Below are 21,413 nucleotides of genomic sequence, written 5' to 3'. Positions count from 1 at the left end.
TCTATCCCCCAAAGGGGAGTTATATTCAGTAGGCGTATTAATACTAGTCAACCGGTATGTTTAGGATGATAGAGTAAATATGGTAGCTTTTATGTCCATTCAGGTGAAGTATATGTTCTGTTGATGTTAATGAAATTGTCATCTAGAAACCAGTAGTCCGCTAGGGGATACTATCCATCAAAGATAGGTATTCGCCATTGCTTCATGTAAGAGTGTCTACACCTAAATGTCTCTTGAGAAACCTACTAGCTTATTATTTAAATATATATGTTGAGTTATCCTAGTTGTTGGAATCCGATTGTAAGGTTGAACATATTTAGTTTTAAAGCTCACTAAGTTCTTTCGAACTTACTCCCTTTCTTTCTCTTTTCCAAGTATTACCACCATGTGGACGACTCGTGGAAAGGACTTAGCTAGAAGATAACAGCCTCTATTGTGAGCCTCGTATATGTTTGTTTCATAACATGCATATACTTTCATTTTAGGTAGGTGGCATGTAACCCTGTTTGTAACCAACATTTATAATGATTTACATCTTTCGCCAAATCACTATTTTAAGAGAATGTTTATAATCTTAAAGTATAGGTTAAACCTTTGTGAATTATGGATTATGAAATCATCTTTTAGTCTTATACGCCAAATTGATTTAAACGATATTTAACTGCTAGCGATGCACTTGAAACTTTTTTGTGGGAAATAACTCACCTTGCATTTTATATAAACATGTCGACTTTTGTAAGGCTTCCGTTGAAAGGTCATTTCTAATTATGTTTAATGTTATATGGCGTATCCTTGATTTAATTTTTTTCATTTAAATTTTGGGTTAATGCCTCAATTTAGTGAGTATTCATCGAAACCTCAATAAAAGTACAAACCAAATTTAAGTCCTCTTTTAGTGTAACACCTCAGTCCACCAGCAAGGGTTGGGGTGTTAGAAGTTTTGTATTAGAGGCAAGGTTGAGACGATTCTCAGAAAACTGAAGGTTATGTAATGCCCCGATCTGCATGTTACATGTTTCTGGTTAGTTCCTTGTAGTGTTGCTAAATTGTGTTTGTGTATGTAAAATAGAATATCTTCCTCAGACTCGTGGTTCGGAACCTTTGGCTGATCCAGGAGCAACTAAAAATGTCGTGAGAGATACTTTTGTCAAGACGATGGAACAATGGTTTGACCAATTTATGGGAGCTGCTCTTATGCCTCCACCCTAACCTCAATCTCAGTCAGAAGTTACTTCACCAAGGGCACCCATTCTAGCTGTACCAATTGTGAACTAATTTTGAGGAGATCCTATGAGGGAGATACGTAATTGTGGCGCTAAGAAATTTCCAAAGGATAAAGGTGATGACCCTGCCATAACAGAATAGTGGCTAACTCATGTAGGAAGGGAGATTGCAGAGCTGAAATGTATGTCGACAGATAGTATATTATACGTTGTTTCTTTATTAGAGGTAGAGGCATATCAGTAGTGGGAAACATTGGTAAGCATGACCTTAAAAGAAAAAATATACTAGGAGTTCTTTTTTAATAAAATTTAGAGAGAAACATGTGAATCTGATGTATATGAAACAGATGAAGAAAGATTTTTTATATCTCAAGCAAGGACAAATGTCAGTGATGGAATACAAGTGAGAATTCATCAAATTTAGTTGATATATGAGGGATATGTTCCAAATTAAAAAGGCTTTGTGTGATAAATTTGAGTGGGGCTTAAGGGATGAAATTCACTCCCTTGTAGCAGCTATAGAAGTTCAAAGTCTAGTAGCCATGATAGCCAAGGCTTACAAGATGGAAATGATTGTTCAAGACAGAAGTGAAGGCAAGAGAGAGAGAAAAATGAGCCTGAGAATGTTGAATCGCTCCATACCATAAATTTTAACAAGCCTAAAGAAGTGAAGGATTTCTCCTACAAGCTAGCAAAATATTCTCAGATGATGGGAAGTCATCGTAATAGTGATTAGTGTCAAACTACATTTATAGTGAGTTTTGGTAGATTAAAAAAGATGAAGGCTCTTGTCTGTAATACATGTGCGAGAAAACATGTGAGAATTTGCTTAAATGTGATGAAAGTCTATTACGAATGCAGGTTGCCTGACCATTTGGTCTGAGATTGCCCAATAAGGACTAAAGGCCAATCTAAACAATCAACCCAAGTAATTTGGAGGAATCGACAGGATGTGAGAGCAAGGGCTATTGTGAGGTAAAAATCTATCATGAGGACTCCAAGTAAAAGTTCTGCTAATACCAGCTCGAGAGCAATAGTCAGTGCTTATGATTTGAGAGCCAAGAAGATATTGTACCTAATGGTAAGAATTTCATGGGAGAAATTCCTTTTTAAGGCAGGAGAGTTGTAACACCCAGCCCGGTATAGTCCCAATTGGTGTTTTATATGGATGAATTATTAGCTAAAGTATAACCCAAAGAAGGTTGATTTCTGCTCTATCCACTAGGTTAATTCAGTGTTGGTTGTTCTGCCATGATTGGCGGATTGTTTGTCCTATTAGGTAAGTTGGTAAAGACTTGGTTGACGATTTGTCTTTTGGTGAAGTATAGGTTACTGATCTATAAGTCTTTGTAGGTTCGTTGTGGAGAACCCACCAGCGAGTTCTCTAAGCAAGCCTTATGTTGGCGAACCCTTCTATTAGTATCTGCTAGTGTCGAATTGTTAGGTCATGGACTCGATAGTTTTCTTTATGAGCACGTAAGTATGTTGTTCAGTTTTAGTTTATTTCTTGTTAAGATCTAGTTGAAAATTAACTAGAATGCAAGGATGTTTAAGGTAAGATCTGTCTAGAAATTATTATGTCAGTCACAAAAGGGTGTTGAGTCAGCTTTGCATGGTTGGCCACGTACAAGGTTATTCTAAGAGTTGTGTGGTCTATAAATAAAGGTGTGGTTGTTATAGTGGGGGTTCTTCATCTTTTCTTTCTCCTACATTGTTTTTATTCTTGTACCCCGAGAAAAGAGGGAATAACCTCGTCAGAGAAGAACTAGCGATTGTCTAAATAAAAAGTAAAGGTTTTGAAGTGTAGCAAAAGACTTGTGGTGTAACCAGCTACTTTGAGATCTTTGTGAGTATCCCATTATGTGGGTTTTCTATGAGTCTACTCCGAGTCCTTGTATATTATTAGTTTTTGGGCTGTAATAGTTAAGGTTCCTGAATTTAGGTAAAATCGTCTCTTTTAATGTGTTAAGTTGTTGCATGTAACCATCTATATGTCATTGTAAGTAATAAGAAATAAATATGAATTCTTTTGTGTGTAAACTTGGTATTCGGATATGACGGGCCACTGGTAGGGCATGTTAGTGGCTAACCAGATTGGCGTATGTACTAGGTTTCTAGTAGGGCATGTTAGTTGCTAACTATAGCAAAAAACCCTGATCTTGTTGGAAAATATGCATATGTTCAAAATAACGTGGACTAAGACATCTGTTATGAGTTGTAAATATAGGATCCAAGGTTAGCACAAGGAAGGGAGTGGAAAAGAGTAAGAAAATGTAAGCACTGGATTTATTGTATATAATGCCTGTTATGTACATTCAAAGTAGGGTATCGCCAAACATAAATGTTGATTATGTAGTTGCATTGCATGAGGAGTATTAACTGTTAATCTTATTTAATGTATTTTGGACGAATGTATCTGTTAGTTGTAGTGTTTTGTGTATTTTATCCGCCAAAAGGGAGTTATACTCAGTAGGCGTATAGATACAAGGCAACCGATATGTTTGGGATGATAGAGTAAGTGATGGTAGCTTTTGTATCCATTCAGGTGAAGTATTTGTTCTATTGATGTTAATGAAATTGTCCTCTAGGAAAGTAGTTGCGAATTGTATTCGACAAATAATAAAGTCCACCAGGGATAGGTATCCGCCATTGTTTTATGGAAGAGTGTCTACACCCAAATGTCTCTTCGAGAAACCTACTAGCTTATTATTATTTAAATATATATGTTGAGTTATCCCGGTTGTTGGTATCTGATTATAAGGTTGAACATGTTTAGTTTTGGAGCTCACCAAGTTCTTTCGAACTTACCCCCTTTCTTTCCTTTTTCCAAATATTACCATGACATTGAAGGCTCGTGGAAGGGACTTAGCCAGAAGTTAACAGCTTCTTTTGTGAGCCTCGTATATGTTCATTTTGTAACATGCATATACTTTCATTTTGGGCGGGTGGCATGTATCTTTGTTTTGTAACCAACATTTGTAGTAATTTTCATCTTTTGCCAAATCACTATTTTAAAAGAATGTTTACGTACTATTGAAGTATAGGTTAAACCTTTGTGAATTTTCATTTATCAAATCATCTTTTAGTCATATACGCCAAACTGATTTAAACAATATTTAACTGTCAGTGATGCACTTGAAACTATTTTGTAGGAAATAACTCACCTTGCGTTTTATATAAACTTGTCGACTTTTGTATGGTTTTCGCCGAAAGTTTGTTTTCGATTATGTTTTATATTATATAGTGTATCACTTGTTTGATTTTTTTCATTTAAAATTTTGGGTTAACCCCAATTTAATGAGTATTCGCCGAAACCTCAATAAAAGTACGAACCAAGTTTAAGCATGCTTTCAGTGTAATGCTGCAGTTCACCAGCGGGGTTGGGGTGTTACAGTTATATTGATTGAATTGATATAAATGGTAAATATGTTTAGCAAATTGAATTGAATGGTACTTGTATGTGTTATATCAATCAAATTGAAATGTTATGTAAATTGCAAATGATATACTCACCGTATATTTGTGAATTGTGGAAACAGAAATATTATGTAATTGGCTAATTTTTTTTGCTATTGTATATCAAGGTGAGTTAATGTTTTAATCTATGAACTTCTAAGCATTTAAATGCTTACACAATTATGTTTATGTTTTGTAGTTGTCTTTTACAGAACTTAGCTATCAGATCACTCTAGAGCTCACACTATCCAACTTCTGTTTCGGTAATCTTTTAATTGTTCTAGACTCGATTATGTGGCATGTATATGGATTTGGAATTGTATTTATGTTATCTTGAATGCTTATGAACTTAGTATAATGATGATATTGATTATGGATGTTTTGGCAAGATATATATAAGTATGAAATTAACATTTGGTGAATTATGTTTGTGGCAAGTGAATGGCCAACTTTGGATGTGGCTTGCTTGAGTTAATATGTTTAAATGGTATAAAGAGATTGACTTGTAAATGTTGGCAATGTGATAAGTTTAGTTTGAATGGTATAAGTGGTTGAATTACTTGAGTTTATTCATGTTATGTTGATTAATTTGAGTGCCATTTGTGGCATATTGATATAGTGACTGAATGTGTTTAAAATGTGGTAAAATGGTATATTTTCTATTGAGTTTATACAGGTTTTGATTAGGTTTAGTTCTGCATTGGGACATCAAATAGGTTATTGATTTAGTTTGGCATGAAGTAGGCACCAAATGACATATTTATGTACCACACGGTCGTGTGTCACACATGGGCTGGTGACACGGCCATGTGCCCACTAGAAATTAGGAAGCATTAGAACTATATGGTTCCCAATTGTCACACGGGCTAGCCACACACCTGTGTGAGTATTGTAAATTTGGTCATCTAGATTTCACATAGCCTTAGTTTGTTACATGGCTCAGCCACACAGTCGTGTGACTTTTGATTAATTTTTTTTTGTTTGATCCTCAATGCTTCATTTTGTTCATGTCTTGGACACATGCCCTTGTGTCCCCAGTTTTGCATGAGTGCCCTTATCTTTTGAAAAAGTTATAGTTTGATCTTTGATCATCCCGGGTCAATTTTAAAGCTTTTGTAAGCTCGATTTAGACTTGGTTTCATTTGTGATGCCTGATATATGTAATAATTGTATGTGTAATTCAATTTTTTGAATTAAGTTTTGCATGTACTATTCTGTTGATTGTTGTAACATCCTATAACTTGAGTCCAACGATCAGCCCGAGTAAAGAGTGTTACAGAAAAACATATTATGATTGTGTAATGTGATTAGTAGCAGGTATAAGAGGATAAAATATGAGGTATTACAGTAATCATGATATAATAATTACCTTTAATTCCAAGGATGCATGGAAAATTTTGGGTCGCTGACAATTACCCTAAACTTGACATTGATAGTGTTGAGATACTAGTAAAAAAAAAAAACTTACCACACATATATTAATAAATAATAATTGTGGACTTTATTTTTGTTTCAATTCTACACACTTCTATTACACACTGATCGCTGTTTTATTGAAGCGATATTATTAAACCTAATTGAATGCATCTTTTTTTTTCTTTTCTTTTCTTTTTCTTAAAAAAAATGAAGAAAGAGAGAGAGAGGTTTACCATAAGTCTATCAAAAAATGGTACTACCAGCACAAGATTCCATGATTTGTACAAAAGATTAATAACAAACCATAAAGCATATTTACACATATTTACACATAATTAAGATTCCATGACTTCGTACGAAATTATTTACAACTATCGTAATACATATACAACAAAAGAAACAAACTAAATTTTTGTATCACCATTTGTACCTGTATCAATGATGTGCAACTACAATCACTGTTTCGTCATGTATCTTTGATTTGGACATTAAGGTCATCAACAGCATTCTCCTGCAACACCAATGCCTGTTCGAGTTTACCGAGTACATCACTTATTGACGGCCGATCCATTTGCCTACTAGCCAGGCACCTCACTGCAATTTCCACAAATGTCACAAGGCACTCGGACTTTATCTTTCCTCTTAGGTATGGTTCAATCAAGACATCAATCTTTTCACTTCCATAGCAATGAAGAGCCCATCTAGCCAAGCTTACCTTAGTCTGGTCATCCTCGTTTGGCTCAGGATTAACAGCTGGTCTTGCACATAATACTTCAAATAAAACCACACCAAATGAGTAAATATCCGACTTGCGAGTTAATGTCCTGTTTCTGCCATACTCAGGGTCCAAATATCCAAAAGTACCCTTTGGTCCGGGACTGATTTGGCTCCTGTTGGAACCTGAAATCTTGCCTACTTTCGAAAGGCCAAAATCCGACACTTTGGCCACCCATTCTTGATCCAGGAGTATGTTTGTTGATTTGATGTCTCGGTGAATGATGGAATGCTCGGTGCCCGTGTGGAGGTAGTGTAATCCACGGGCAGCACCGATACATATCTTGAGCCTTCGAGTCCAAGAAAGTGGTGGATTTTGGGTCTGGTAGAGATGATCACGTAGAGTTCCATTAGCCATGTAATCATAAACCAAAATCAGCTCGCTCTCTTCTTCACAATAGCCCAGCAATGACACAATGTTCATGTGACGAAAAGTGGAGAGCAATTCGACTTCAGTTTTGAATTCTTGAAGTCCTTGATTGGACTCGGGATTTTTACGCTTAACTGCCACTTTGGTGATCCCATCGTCAAGCAGGCCCTCGTAAACCTTCCCGAAACCCCCGTAACCGAGCAGACGAGCTTCACTGAAATTGTTAGTGGCGGCTTTTATCTCTCCCAAGGGAAATTGACGGTAATACTCTGACGATTTAGAGATTAGGCTACTTGCTTTCCTAACGTTTACATCATAACGTAGCAAAAACCGATGAGATAACATATAGACTATCAAAGAGACTGCAGAAATTCCAACGACAAGGCCGATAACCATTCCCAGGAAGATGTTAGATGTTGGAATACTCCCAGTTCTGTCTTCATTCTCCACTTGAAGTACATGAGCTGCAAGATTGTTTCTTGTATCACTCAACTTCATGATCTCAATTCCGTTTAGGATTACATCAGCAAGCTTTGGATTTGAATCAACGTTAGGCTGCAAGGCAAGCCATAGTTCAGTTCCTCCTTCTTTAGATTCCGGAACCGTGATGGTATAGTCCTTATGCATTGCAACCAAAGGACCACCTGCCATAGCAACTATATCCAAGCTGCTTTCCACTGTCTTGTTGTTGATATACACCTTGAACACTCTCTGATTCACTTCTGTCACAAAAAGCTGAATCTCGCAGAAATGAAGCCTAACAATATACGAAAAGCCTAAGTCAATAGAAAATGTCCATGTCAGGTTGTAGCCCACGTTGGCAGCCTCGTCGCTGCCACCAATTGTCCTTGCTTTGCTGTACAGATCCCAAGGTGCTCCATACTGACTTAACGTCCAAGGGCTTTTATTGTAATCAATATGATCATCATATGCTTCAATGAGAGTCCCATTTATTGAACCGGCCTGAAGGTATTGGTCATCTAGCCCATTCCAAAACGGCTCGTTCTGAGAGTTAACCCCTACATTGATTCTGTAAAGTATCTCAGTAGCATTACTGGAAGTTCCATTCACTCCATAATCAGAGAGTTTGAGGGGCATTGAGTAAATCTCTATCCCATTTACAAAGGCGAAAGAATCTGAATCCTCTAGTGATGGAGCGAAGGTGATATTGACAATGGGTTTCTTTAAGTTGAAGAAATAATCTTTAGTGACAAAAGGTGATTTCAAAGTGGTTGCCATTACAGAAGGTTTAAAGTTGTTTAACAAAGTGTAATCTCCAGCGGTGACAGAGAACTCGGCCTCGGAGATTTTTCTTATACCACTGTAAGAAGTAGGGTAGAAATGGAGGCGGATAAATTTGAGACCTGGGGACATAGGGAAACTATAGGTGAAAGAAGAAGGAAAGAAACGTGCGGTTGAGTATGGATTCACCGGAACCTCGCCGGTTTCATTAGAGACCACACGGCCAATGGTGGTCCTCGCGTGGAAAGCATAAGCTGGGAAAAAAGTTGCATCCCCTACCCAAGTTTTACCATTAAAAGATGAGTTTCCCACAAATCCGCAGTCAAGAATTACCTGGTCAATAGCTAAACAAGTCCAGGAGTTGAAAAAGAAGCTGAGGTGAAGAAGGGAAACAAGTGATGGCCATGAAGGGTTCGAATTGGTAATCTTCTTCATAGAAAGCAATGTGGGAGCTGTTCAAGGAAGAAGATCACAGGCATGCATGGTTGAAACATCCAAAAACAGGTTGTTAAAATTGCTGCAAAAGCCAAAAGGGTAGTTAATCCGATGTTGTCTGTGAAGTATAACTTTTTGTCTTGGTTCTCTTGGGAACGGTTCGCCCTTCGTTTTTGAATGACTGGAATCGAAAGCCAAGTTACATGCAAAAGCAACGCGGATGTTTCTTTCATTGTTCGTGAAAGCTATTGATTGTGATTCCTTTGAACATTAAAATTTTCTTCATCCATTAAAGAAGTCTACTGCATAAAATTAATCTAAATAAATTATATTGAGATGATTCTAAAAAATATAATAAAATAGTGTCACATCATTAAATTTTAAAAATAATAAAAATATTATTATACATTTATTTATATCTCATATATTTTCTAACTTAATTTAATTAAATTATTTAAAATAATTAATTTTTTAAATTATAAATAAACATATTTTCTTCTTTTATAAATTTTAATAATTTTTTTCCATAAATTAATATGTTTTATTGTTGTGCAACCAATTTAAAAATATATATTTTATATGCTCTTCCCACCACATTATTCATGGTTCCTTCCCAGTTATTTCATAATATTTTAACAAATTTTTCATATCATTGACACATAATTTTGGTAATTTTTTTACCTTAAACCTAACCCCAAAACCTTGAACTCTAAATCTAGAATCCTGAACTCTTGACCCAAAACCTAAAACCCCAAACCTTAAACTCGAACCCCAAATTTGTAACCCCAAACCTTTGAACCTTGAACCTCAAATCCAAAATCCAAACCCAGACATTGAACCTTAATCTCGAACCTAAACCCTGAACCTTGAGGTTTATGGTTCAAGGTTCGGGGTTCTAAGTTTGGGGTTTAGGGTAAAATAATTACCAAAATTATTTATCATTGACATAGAAAAAAATTACACAAAAATTACTATTTTTTTTAAATTGGTTGCACAAAAATAAAAAATATTAACTTATGAAAAAAAACAAAATTATTAAAATTTTTGAAAGAAGAAAATATGTTTGTTTATAATTTAAAAAACTAATTATTTTAAGTAATTTAATTAAAATTAAGTTAAGTTGGAGAATATATTAGATATAGATGAATGTATAATAATACTTTGTTATCTTTAAAATTTAATGACGTAACAATATTTTATTGGTTCCTAAAAACTATACTTTTTAGGATGAGCCTAATATATAATTTATTTCCAATTATTATACACTCATCCATAGAGAAATTATTTTGTGAACCCTTCCCACCACATTATTCATAGTCTCTTTCCAATTATTTCATAATATTCCCACAATTTTTCCTTATCATTGACATAGAATTTGGTAATTTTTTTGCCTTGAACATTAACCCCAAAACCCTGAACCCTAAATCTATAATCCTAAACCCTAGACTCATAACCTTAAACTCAAACCCCAAATTTGTAACCCCAAGCCCTTAAACCTTGAACCTCGAATCCAAAACCCAAACCCGAACATTGAACCTTAATCTCGAACCTAAACCTTGAACTTCGAGATTTAGGGTTCAAGGTTCAAGATTTGAATTTAAGGTTTGGGGTTCTAGGTTTGAGATTTAGGGTAAAATAATTATCAAAATTATGTGTCATTAACATGAAAAAAATTACACAAAAATTACTATTTTTTAAAATTGATTACACAATAATAAAAAATATTAACTTATGGAAAAAATGATTAAAATTTGTAAAAGAAGAATAAATGTTATAAATTAAAAAATTAATTATTTTAAGTAATTTAATTAAAACTAAATTAAATTGAAGAAGATATTATATATAGATGAATTTGTCTTTAAAATTGAATGACATGATATTATTTTATTAGTACCTAAAAACTGTACCTTAGTATCATATTGATATATTTATTTTCTTAAAACAAATGATTAGGAAGGAAATAAATAACCCTCCAATTACAACGGAGAATACTTGCCTTCGCATTGGCTTCTACTTAATTAACTAACATAAACAATTTATAACAAATTCTTGTCTTCCACACAAATAGACAAATTGGGTGTATTTTTATTCTTAGGAAATCACTGAATCATTGAAATATCCATTATTTAATTTGGGTTGACTAAGAAGTAAGATTGGTGGGCTCTATTTTATATTTTTCCTCTGAAAGCAATATTACAGCTGATCAATTATGACCAGTAGCTCGGATGATCTCAAATGAGAAAAGAAAAATGTTATATATACATAATTTATACACAAAATTCTCCAAATTGAATTTTTATATTGTCTCCTTAGATGTAGCATTAAATATATAGAGTTTAAGGCAAAAACGAATGGATTTAGTTATAATAAGGTCACTTCATCTGAATCACTAATAATGTTTAGACAGTAAGTAATATTTTATTATATGAGATAAATACTTATGTGGTTTTTATATTGCAGGAGCAAAATTAGTTTAGTCCCTCTTAAAATAAATTAATCAATTTACTTAAAAAAATAATAATTATTTCTTTTATAAATTATAAGAATAGGATAAAAGTTCGAATAACAAACACGATTAGCATAATTTGAACTCAGGTCATATCTAAGACAATAAACACCCTAACTATCAAACCATCACATGAAGTTCAACATTAAGTATTAATCTTAACAAAATATTACACTATAATTACTTTTTTAATTTAAACACAACAATTGAATACAAAGCTAACTATATTTATATTTGTAAATGTTCTTGTGGTATAACTAACAAAAGATAAATATAATTGTGAAAAATATATATGTCCCTCCTTAATTGATTGAATTTTAACCATTAAACTAATTCAAAACATTATATAATATTCTAAAAATCATTTTAAAAACAAAAGCTAATATATATTTCAAAACTTTTTAAAATCTATCAAAATTTTGGAATTTTTATTAATTTTCTGAATTTTTTATAAAATTTTCAAAGTTTTATAAATATTATATTTTTTCAATTTTTTTATTGTTATTTTTTAAATTTATCTAATTATTCATTTACAACTGGTGATGTTTTTACAACTGCATTTATTTAATTTTCTTTTTCACATTAGCATCTTTTTTCATGGTGGAAATCGTGAAAGTTTATGAGGCTATTTCTTGACTTTGATCTTTCCCTATAGATGATATCATTCTTGAAATTAATAGTCAATGACCATGGCAAGTTCTCTCTTTTGGTAACTTGAACGCTCGTAAATTTGGCATAGTATTATCAAATTGTCAACCCATTGTTTTTGGGTTTCAATCTTTATATGTTTGTTGGGTTAGTAGGGATACTAATAAAGTAGCTCACGCTTTGGTTAGGGTAACTTTATTTTCAACAAACTAGTTTAATTGTACTTATTGTCCTTTTCTCATTAATATTGTTAATGCTGATACATTAGTTCAATTGAATGAAAACGAATGAACTTGGAAAAGCGTATATTGAATAAGCCTGATGGCTTAAGTTTAGCCTATGATCTTTGTTTTTCACTTGGTTTAATTTTACCATTTTTTATTTTATTTTAATGAATTCGGTTTTTATCTAAAAACAACACAAATGATCAATGTTGATTTTAAATGCTAATTGCCTTGTTTATTTTATAAAGTTTAAAATGCTTCTTACCCTATAAATTATTAAAAGAAACAATTAGTATCATTATATTAATGCTTTATTTACTTTCTATTAGACTCTTTTTTATAAGGACCAAATTGATTTTGATCCAATGATATAAGGGCCTCCTAAGGATTTATTATTTATTATATGCATTTAAATTTTTTTTTAAAAAAACTAATGATAAGGATAAAAATTAAAGTAGTCAATACCTCACCAGTGGATGCACCGTTTTTCTACTAAAACACTGATAAACACTAGTATCGGTCTGTTTCGATATACTATTATGAATTTATCGATGTTTTCGAAAAATATTTAAAAATATCAAGTAACTTAGATTAAATAATTTCAAATATAAAAATACTAATTGATTATATAAATCACTTATCATTAAACTTTATAAATAAAATTTCATCATTTAGTAAATCTAAAATTGTTTTCATAAAGCTTTTAGAAATTTTATCTTTTTTTTTCTTGTTTGTTATTTAATTTTTTGTATTATTTATTAATTTTTTAAAGTTGTTCATTTATCTTAGTTAAAGTTTAAAGTTTAAATTTTAAATTTGGTTAATAAGAAAATTAAAGTTGGTAAAAAATAATATTTTAACATTATTCAAGCATCGGTCAGTGCAAAATATTTCGACCGGTGTAATCGGAATTGACTAGAACAAGCTAGTGTAACCTGTTCAGATTGAAATTTAAATTTGTGCTGAAAAGAAAATTAATTGTTACGATTTATTATGAGAATGATACGCACTGATCAGTGCAATTGGAACCGATACAGAATTGACTATGTTGTATTTGATATCTTTTAGCTTGTGATTACAAAACATTGTTTTGGTACATTGAGAAATGTGATTGTAAAATTAATGTTAGTGATCTAAATTATAAGGGAAAAAACAATCATCTAAAATCATATATATATACACTATATCAATATGACGCTATTTATATTATAATTTTTTTGACACATGATACTCTTTATTTAAAGTACTTATTTATAATTTTGGTAAATTATTTTTTTACTCCTTGTCTTTTATTTTTTAAAATTACTTCATTCCTTTAGTTTAAGTTTTTTATTTATTTATAATTTTTATATGTCAAATATAAAGTTGATTTTAAATAAATCATTTATTTCCTTTAGTATTTTACTTAATTGAATTAACTTTTAATGTTATAATATTAAAATGAATGAATGTTAAATTGTTAAGCTTAAAATATAGTTTAAAAAAGGACATATTAGTAACATTTATCAAACTAATTTTATATTTTTTAAATATGATAAGATTTAATTACATTGACTGATTAAATTAGGGCAAAAATAAATATAAAGCTACTAAAAAAATTCAATATTAACAATTTCAATGTTACAGGAAATTAATTTAATAATATATAAACTAAATTATTTGTAAGAAATTATTAATAATATTATTTAAATTATAATATATATTAATATTCAAATCAGGATTAATTTTTGTATTATTTTAACATTATATATTTTTAAAATGTTTTGTAATTATATTAAATTTTCAATTTTTCAATGATTTTTAAGAAATTTATTAAAATTTTTAAACTAAAACTAATATTATAAAAATATTGTAATTTTAATATACAAAATCGACTCGTGCATTGCATGAGAATAGAAATTAGTTACTAAAAAAAATATTATATAATCAATTGAGTCTTACCTCAGTTGGTATATGCATTGTTGCTAGTGTAAGAGGATATGAGTTCGAGCATGTTGAAACACATTTATCCTCTTATTTAAGGATTGTAATTTTAATTTAGTTAATTCGGTTAATTTAATTAATTATCTTAGTTCGAACAGAATTAACTGATAATCGAACTTCCAAAAAATTATTAACTGATCTCTAACTAAATTAGATCTATTAACTGCATTAAATTAATTAATTTAATTTTAACCAACTCTAAGGGCACGTTTGGTTTGGTGTATTGGCTAAGCCAATACACCCCTAATCGGTGGGGCCCACCTAATACCAATCTAAGACGCCGTTTGGTTGAGCGTATTGCTAATACGCGTCTATCCCCTTACTTCCCTAATCGGTGAAAAACACCGATTTCTACCCCCCCCCCTTATTCTCAGATTAGATGACCTTACCCTAAACCTTCCCTCTTTTACCCCTAATCGATCCCCTCTGTTTCTCTTCCGTTTCCCACCTTCATCCGAATTGCTTCCTTGTTTCATTGCTTTTTCCCAGTATTATTTTCTTCCCTTTTCTGCTGATTTGCTCCCCCGATTATTTTCTTTTCTATTTCGGCCGATTTGCTCACAGTTTCTGCCGATTTGCGTCATCGGTTAGTCTATGTTTCCCGATAGATTAATATCCTTTGCTATTGTAGATGAAAACCAATACTTTCGAGGTAAATATGATCTATTGTTTTTATCTAATCGGTTTCCCCTTTTGCTTTTTTCAGGTTCTTCATTGTGCCCCGATTTGCTAATAGGTTAGTTTTAGCCAATTTTATTCTGTTTGTATTGCATGTTGAATTGAAATGTGTTTTCTGTTGTTGGTTAGGCTTAAGAAATGCATGCCGTTCGAAGTTGTTCTCTCTTCTCTGCTAATCTTCGATTTCTGTTTGTTCTGTTGTAATTTTCGAGTCCTTTTCTGATCTTCAAAACCGCGAATGAGATTTCTTCCAATGTTTGTTTGTTTAAGTGCCTGAACTGAGTAGCAAAAATAGGTAAGATCATTGAGTTCTTTTGGTCCTCTGAAAGTAGCAAAAATAGGTAAGAATGCTGCTCAAGTTTTGTCAATTTGATTTGCCTTTTGCATCTTGCTCACTCTTGATGCTCTATAAGGAAAAGAAAGAGACGGAAAATGGGAGTCAAAGTAAATGGAAATTGTATTGAGAAATTGTGGTGGTAGAGACTAAAGAGAGTATTAGTGGTTATAAGAAGGTGGGGAACTGAAAGAGCGTCAATACTGAGGAAAGGCTTAAAACTTGATATGCAAGTGATTATAGGTATAGACCATAAATCCATGAGATAAATTGAGCTTCTAAATATATCCGTACAACAGAAAACCCTAATAGAACCTTAAAGCAATATCCATTATTCATCCTTGTTGGAAGAGATTGTCTTTAGAGTTAAATTGCATAGACCCCTCCTTCCTTGAGTCAAAATAGATGACCTTCCCAATGAACAGAGATTATGTCATTGATCTAGAATTAAAAAGCTCATCACCAAGTTATTTCAATCCATCAACTTATTGCAATCACTAAAACACTTGTAAGGTGTGTAATGGAAAAAACATAAGGCTCAAAGATGTCCGATGAAATAATTTAGTGTTAGAATTTGCAATTTGTGTATCCAAGGCTTGTTCATTTGTTTTCTGTGTCATAATCATGTTTAAGGTGTCATGTATTTATTATAAGTTTTGACATTTTAAAAATAAGTGGTGTTATATTGATTTTGATATGCTTTTGTGCTTGTGTAATATTGTATTTTAGCTATTTTTCTTGTGTCTGTTTAGTAACAATATTATCTCTACTTTTGCCCATAAATTTTGTCGTAGTCTGGTTTTATTTTGTGAAACTTTTTGATGTTGAACAAAAGTTTCCAAATCTTTATTGAATTAAATTAAATTATCATTCATCTAACTAAATTACTCCCGACTCATTCAGACAATAATAGTGCCTCAAATCCTCTTTTGTTTGTTTGTTCTGTTGTAATTTGGTCATCTGAAAGTAGCAAAAATAGGTAAGATGAAAATGTTAGATGATAACGAATGTTCAAAACAATTTATAATGTTAAGAATATTGAATTTCATGCTGAGTGCAGATCAGTGAAACTAGAAGCTGTTAGATGCAATTTGTGTAGTCTGGCTTTGGGGTTTAGGGGTGAAGATACTGATACTGGTACTTAGAGGTCTTTCATGTATTCCATTTTTTCTAAATAGTTAATTAGGATGAACAGAAATATGATTTTTTTTAAGATATTAAACATTTTGGAATTTGACAGCTTGTTATTGATTGAATAGGATGTTTGATATGAGTAAGAATTTCTATTTTCTTTTTGTGTTTTAATCTATGAATTTGGGCAAAATATGAATTTGAGTCATATGTATATAACTACTTTGTTGTAAATTACGAATAAAATTTGATATTTTCAGCCTTTGATAAACAGAAAAGCTAGTAATATCACAAGATTTTGTTGGTTTGTTCTGGACATTGTTTTGATAGTCTGCTGGAAAATGTTATTTTAGTTTGTTAGTGAGTATAAGATGAAATTGTTGTGGAAGATGAAATGTTATTTTAGTCTGCTGGACCTTGTTCTTGATTTGTTAGTCAATAGAATTTGTTATTTTAGTTCTTTTGGACCTTGTCTGCTGGAAAATTTTGATTTGTTCTTGATTGGGACGAGTATAGGATTTGAAGAGCATGTGTTTTGAACATAGGCCATGATAATACAAAGGAAAAAGTCAGCCATTAAAACAAGCAAGTAATTACTTTCAGTTTCAAATAGCATTCAAAATAGGCTTTCCTCATTTGCTTTCAAAAAAATGCTGATGTTATTGAAAAAACTTGTAAAAGCAAGTAATTAATTTCATTAAAATACCTTACCTTTCAAGCATCACTTTTCATGCCCTTCATGATGTTTTAGGGTGAAAGTTTGTAATCTATTTACCAAAGCTAAATTATAATTATATCTTTCTTTATATGACATTTCACCGACCAAAGTAAGCTAATTTAATGTGATTAATTGCTCTCTTTTTATTATGGTTTACGTCACTATCGCTCAAACCATATTAATTTCGTACACTTTTGTCTCTAATTTTTTTTACATTGGTATTTAAATTATTTATCGATTACTATTTTTAGTCAAATAATTTAACGAGTTTAAAAAATAAATAATCCATCCGATTATTATTTTTATTCATATTTAACAATCTTAAGATTTGCTTACCTAGTTTATTACTTGTATAATATTTGTCATGAGAGCAATTTTAAGTTAAAATTGTCACTTAATCCAATTTAACAAAGTAAAAGGATTAAATTTTTAAAATTATAAATAAATAAATTAAAATTTAAATGTGTAAAAAATATAGAGACGAAAGAATAATTAAACCAAAAATGGGGCTTGTGACCTAATCTATCAAAAAAAAATTCTTCATGCGGCAAAGGTTGTTATTATTTAAAATAGTACAGGTAATTTATTATAAATTCGATGTTTAATTAAATTATAAATATTATGATACTAATAATGAGAACATTATTAATAACATAAATATAATTGTAATTATTATAATTTTTATCTTTAATATTAATAATTTGAAATTAATAATAAACATGAAACCTGTTTGTTAAGTATTAATGTTGATATAATTATTATAATTTTTATCTTTAATATTAATGTTGATATAATTTTATGTGGAGAGAATTATATTTTTATATTAATTAATAAAAATTATCATATATATCTAAAATATACGTAAAATTAAAAGATTATACATACACCAACAATGTTTTTTAGGGTAAATAACATTAAACCAACAATTATACATACACCAACAATGTTTTTTAGGGTAAATAACATTAAACCAACAATTATACATACACCAACAATGTGATTTTAGGGTAAATAACATTAAACCAACAATTATACATACACCAGCAATGTTTTTTAGGGTAAATAACATTAAACCAACAATTATACATACACCAGCAATGTTTTTTAGGGACAATAACATTAAACCAACAAGTAATTTTAGGTCAATTATACATACACCAACAATTAATTTTAGGTCAATTATACATGCTTTATAATTTCTTTATTGTTTGGGTGATTCATAAAGAAATGAAATTAAAGTTGCAACGATATCATTTAGTATCAACTATTTTGCTTCGTGTGTTCTAAATTTGTATTGTTTATTTTTATTTTATAATGTGTAATTGCAACTTCAATTCATTGATAGTGTGTGTTATAATTTTAATATGTTGCAGTAATGGCTCGTCTGCCTTTAATTGCACAAAGTGTGAGGCGTAAAAGAATTGGTCTTGCTTTGACATTATGGTTGGAAATCTGTAGAATTGCGATTTGGTTCTTGTTTAGAATGGGTGCCAGCCTTAGCCTACAGACTTATCAACCAAGGATTAGGTCCTACACCTTAGATTTTTATGCAAAACGGGATTATGTGAAGAGGCTTGTATATGCTAGTGACGAGACTTGTATTGAACAAGTTAGGATGAATAGAACTGCCTTTTGTAAACTATGTGAGATGTTAGAATCGATAGGGGGATTGAAGTCGTCAAGGTTCATGCTTGTTGATGAGCAAGTAGCAATGTTTTTACATATCATCTCCCATCACCTGAAAAATCGAGTTATCAAGCATCACTTTAGAAGGTCCGGGGAAACTGTAAGCAGAGCATTTCATAGTGTTTTAGATGCTGTCATACGCTTACAAGATGTCTTATTTAAAAAGCCGGAGCCAATTACAGCCGACTCTTCTGACACAAGGTGGAAATGGTTTAAGGTAGTAGACTGAGATATAGCTTGTACAACATTTAGTTGACTTAGATTTAAATTAGTATTCTAACACAAGGTTTTATATCATGTGATATAGAATTGCTTAGGTGCTCTTGATGGAACCCACATAAAGATTAGGGTGCCAACAGCTGATAAACCTAGATATCGAACCCGAAAAGGTGACATAGCAACAAATATGCTAGGTGTTTGTACACCTGATATGCAATTTGTTTATGTTCTTCCTGGTTGGGAAGGTTCAGTTGCCGATGGACAGGTGCTCCGAGATGCCATCAGTAGAAGACATGGACTTAAAGTTCCTCATGGTACAGTGTATACTTAGAGGAATTTGAATTACTCATTAAGATCAAACTTTGTTTGCTGAATTAATCATTTTTAAAAAAATTATTTTTTAGGTTGTTATTATCTAGTTGATGCTGGATACACAAATTGTGAGGGATTTCTTGCACCATTTAGAGGACTGCGATATCATCTGAACGAGTGGCGTCAGGGTTATCAGCCAAGTTCTCCGCAAGAGTTTTTTAATATGAAACATGCCTCAGCACGTAATGTCATTGAAAGATGCTTTGGCTTATTAAAACTTAGATGGGGAATACTTAGGAGTCCATCGTTTTATCCTGTAAGGGTGCACAATAGAATTATTATTTCATGTTGTTTGCTCCATAATTTTATTCGAACCCATATGAGTATTGATCCCATTGAAGCGGAGGTGGGAGAAGGATTACCTACTAATGTGGTGGATGACGATGAACCGAATATCACAAATATTCATCCATCGGATGCTTGGGCAACTTGGAGGATGGAACTAGCCAACCAAATGTTCGATGAATGGCAAGCATCTAGAAATTAGTTAGGTTTAGGGACAAATTCAGTTTGAATTGATTTGTTGATGTTTTTTTATGTATAAACTTTGTGAAACTTTGGTGGTCTTTATGAAACTTTATGAAACTTTGTTGAATTATAATGTAATTATCTTTTCATTAAGCATGTGTTATAAATTTAAATTTAGTATTGAACTACCGATATAATATTATAAACTGTTCACCCAACAATTAAATGATATTCAAAATAGTAAATAATGTTAATTTGTTTTTTTTTTTAAGAACAATATGTCAGGTGTTCCACCAACGGGTGCTTCTTCTCAAGCTTCTCGAGGAAGCAAAAGAAAATGGGTTCCAGAGGAGGATGCAGCCTTGGTTTCTTGCATGGTGGATTTGCACAAATGTAGGAACATTTAATGCTGATACCGGGTTCAAAGCCGGTTATTTGAACGAGCTAGAGAAAATGCTAGAAAAGGCTTTACCAAGAGCAATGTTGAAGGCGAAACCAAATATTGAATCTCGGATTAGGTGCCTAAAAAGGGAATGGTCAGTCGTCTACGACATGCTTAATGGCCAAAACAACAGTGGTTTTGGTTGGGACGAGCATAGGCAGCTCGTTGTTGCTGAAGATGGAGTTTGGGAATCCTATGTAAAGGTAAAATGTATTTCAAGTATTTATTTGTTTTTTTACAAAACTTATAACTAATATGATTTCCTCATTTTTTTTAGAGTCACAAAGAAGCCTCTCAGTTCAGACATCGTTCTTTCCCTTACTACAACCAGCTTACTGCCATATACGCAAGAGATCGGGCGACTGGGAAAGACGCTCAAACAGCTGCTGATGTTCTTGAAGAAATACATGCTGAGGATGATCGTACTACAGATATGAATGAAGAGAGAAACACATTCTATGACTGCGAAGCTGACGTCTCTTTAGACGACATGGATGTTTCCGGTATGGATCCGCGAGGAGATAGAGATCAAGGGGGTTCCTCATCTTCAAACAAGAGAAAAAAGAAATATGATGCTCGTGATAATGTGTATGCTTCATTTGAGGAGGCTGCCACCTTGTTGGGGGAAAAAATCCAAGCCGTTGGCGATCAAATCAGTAGGACTATGGCCTCCGAGGTGGTAGTTCAGCAGAAGTCTGAAGAAAAGATGGAAGAGAAAGCTTCAAATTTATATTCAGCCTTATGGTCAATTGAAGGTTTAACCGACGATCAGCGGTATGATGCTTTGAGTAAAATTCCCGATCATCCAACTCAAATGATCGTTTTCTTCAGTTTACCTTCTGTTGCCCGATTGGAATGGGTCAGAAGATTTCTTTCTCACCATTAAATATCAATGTTCAAACTTTTTGATGTTGTAAAACTTTTGAACATATTGATTATGATGTACAATTTCATTTTCATCTAACTTTTTCTTAGTATAAGTTAATTATGTTTATGCAGAATATAATTTTCAAGTTATATATTTAATAATAATTATGTTAATTTATATCTTACAGTATCATATATTATGATTTGAGTAAATTAATATA

The 21,413-nt window shown here is 32.0% G+C and overlaps 1 protein-coding gene across 1 annotated transcript; it reads right to left on the bottom strand.

Moving 5' to 3' along the window:
- Positions 1-6,375: 6,375 nt before the first annotated feature.
- LOC107919699 (receptor-like protein kinase FERONIA) lies at positions 6,376-8,916 on the bottom strand. Its single transcript, XM_016849092.2, has one exon. It carries the CDS (start codon positions 8,914-8,916, stop codon positions 6,562-6,564), a length of 2,355 nt encoding a protein of 784 aa, XP_016704581.1. The 3' UTR covers positions 6,376-6,561.
- Positions 8,917-21,413: the final 12,497 nt, after the last annotated feature.

This window comes from Gossypium hirsutum, chromosome D13 (genome assembly GCF_007990345.1).
Source record: "Gossypium hirsutum isolate 1008001.06 chromosome D13, Gossypium_hirsutum_v2.1, whole genome shotgun sequence".
In the NCBI taxonomy this organism is placed as follows: Eukaryota; Viridiplantae; Streptophyta; class Magnoliopsida; order Malvales; family Malvaceae; genus Gossypium; species Gossypium hirsutum.
This window is presented reverse-complemented; position numbering and strand designations above follow the sequence as displayed.